Source organism: Elgaria multicarinata, chromosome 2 (assembly GCF_023053635.1).
Source record: "Elgaria multicarinata webbii isolate HBS135686 ecotype San Diego chromosome 2, rElgMul1.1.pri, whole genome shotgun sequence".
In the NCBI taxonomy this organism is placed as follows: domain Eukaryota; kingdom Metazoa; phylum Chordata; class Lepidosauria; order Squamata; family Anguidae; genus Elgaria; species Elgaria multicarinata.
This window is the reverse complement of record NC_086172.1, coordinates 30,313,447-30,315,860: the sequence shown is the minus strand read 5'-3', so window position 1 is coordinate 30,315,860 and position 2,414 is coordinate 30,313,447. Positions and strand designations below refer to the sequence as shown.

Here is a 2,414-nt window from a genome sequence, read left to right as displayed (position 1 = left end):
GAGTGCAGGTGAGGAGAAGCCCGGGACTTGGGAGGGGAGGGGGAAGCTCATCAGGTGAGTGCAGCACCGCTGCGTATCCAGCCAAGATAGTCAGCGTCAGCGGAATAAACATGAAATAAATAAACAATAAATAAATAAATAAAATGACATTACGTGGGCTTGGGGGAAATTGCAAGGGTTGAAGAAGTAAAGTATTGACGGAAAACCTGAAAAGTGGGAGGGGAGACACACACACACACACACAGCACTGTTGGGTTTAAATGGAAACAAAGGGGGAGCTGGAAGGGAATAGATAGGCCACCATCATGAACCGGAAGAACTCCACATCCTGGGAAAGTACTTGACAAAAGTCTATGAGCTTAAAGAACGCTGATGGCAGTGGGGCTGGAAGAGAGGGGCGGCAGATCATGTCTGAAGCAGTGGAGGGGAGCAGGATCGGTCCTGGTGATCAGCTTGTCCACCAGTGACAATCTGTACAGCTGGATGATATCAGGGTGGAACAGCTGAAGCCCCGCCCCACCCCTAAGCCCCACCCCTGGCATCATCTGGACCATTTTGCTTCTCTCCACGCAGAGAGAACTCTGTGCCCACCAACCTAGCAGATTCATATGGGAGGAGGTGGTCCTTCAGCTATCCCAATCCCACGCCATTTAGTATATTAAAGTTAGCGCCAGCGCCTTCAGTTGTGCCTGGAAACAGATGGGCAACCACTGCAGCTGATATAGGACTACTGTAATATGGCATAGGCATTGAAACAGTGCTTGTCGTAGCCACGTTCTTTCTCTTTCATCTCCTCTGGTGTCCACTGGTCCTTCTTGAAAGGTTTGCCATCAGCTCCTGGGCTATTGGGGTCTTGAGGTGGACGTTCCATGAAGGGCTTCAGTTCTGCTGGTGTGTAATATCCCGGCAGGCAGGACTTGCTGTCCCAGACAGGCACCTCTTGCTGAACCGGAGCCCCAATCTGCAGCTTTGGCATGGAGTCCTGGATGTTGTTGACGGCTCCCATCATTATGTCAATCATTTGGTCTTTCCTGACCACAACGTTCTTTAGCCAAGGCTCCTCCCTTTGGTCCCCATTGCTCACATCCCTTTGCATGATGAAGAGGAAGACCACAAAGGCAATGCCCCCCAAAGCCAACTTCAGTGGGCCGTAATGTCTTCGGAGCAGCCTCATCGTGAGCGTGGCTTCGGCGACTACTCCTACATCAAAGACGCAGCCTCTTCAAACCTCTGCTTATTCTGTGGAATCTCACCATCTTTCTCCAAACCGAAAACGGGCAGCTGGAAAAGTTTGGGTTGAAAGGAGCCCATTTAGAACCTTTTCTGCCTACATGGTTTACCAGAATCCATAGTCTCAGACCACAGCACCCAGCTTCTGGCTCATTTCTGGCAAACCCTGTTATAATCATTGGACCTACAACTCCACCTCTCTTTGGCCCATCATCTTCCAAACAGATGAGCAAACTGAGAGTACCAACATGCCCTTGAACAGAACATCCGGTGCTATGTCAACTTTCACAGGGCAATGGGGCAGAATTGCTGCCCTTAGTGGAGTTTGCATACAAGTCCCAGCATTCCTCTACCCACCAAACACCATTTTTGTACATTTTGGGTACCACCCATGATACTTCCCTTCGATCTCTCCACCATCGTTAGTTCTAAACACAGATCAAGTAATTCAGAAACTACATCAGGTCTTATGGGAGTGACTGGATTGGGCCAAAGAAGCATATAAACACTTCACAGTTAAACAACGTCAACCTGACCCAACATTGGCGGTGGGAGATCAGGTATGGCTATCATCCCGGCATCTCCCCGCATACCAACCCATCCGCTGCATACTGGACTGCCTGCCTGTGCTAGGACCCTTTGCCTGTTTGACTGGTCCTGCTTTGCTTGAACTCCCTCAAACAGAAACCTGTCCGTTGGAACATTTGCCTTCGTTATTACTGAGCCTTGTGGTCAGCCCTATAACTAAGACTGTGACAGCCAATAGAAGACCCCTGTCATCACTTTCTTTCCCTTTTCTTTCCTTCCCTTTCTATGTTTCTCTTCTGTCTTTTTCCCTCCTTCTCTTCCCCCCTTCCTGCCTTTTTTCCTTTCTCCTCTGCTGGGCACAGCTGGAGAAAATGGGACACAGTCATTTCCCCCCTCCAGCTGTGGATGCGCTAGTCTATCTCTATCCGACAAGGTTTTTTTAGAAACTCCATAACTCCCAGATCTTTTTCAAACAAGATGTAAATAAACCATAGGAGCACTTGTGACAATGTGCCACTAGTGCTGCACCATTTTGGGGATATTGCCTGAAGCATTGACATCCTAGAACTGAGTGAATTATTTTGTTTGGTCATTTTGGCTTTTAAGTTGTGCCAAGAGAAAAATCTGGAAATTTCCAGAGTTGCCCTTTTCAGCTT

At 48.6% G+C, this 2,414-nt stretch overlaps 1 protein-coding gene across 1 annotated transcript; it reads right to left on the bottom strand.

Moving 5' to 3' along the window:
* Positions 1-727: 727 nt before the first annotated feature.
* LOC134393263 (polypeptide N-acetylgalactosaminyltransferase 6-like) lies at positions 728-1,272 on the bottom strand. Its single transcript, XM_063118295.1, has one exon. The coding sequence runs from the start codon at positions 1,172-1,174 to the stop codon at positions 728-730; it is 447 nt and encodes a 148-aa protein (XP_062974365.1). The 5' UTR covers positions 1,175-1,272.
* Positions 1,273-2,414: the final 1,142 nt, after the last annotated feature.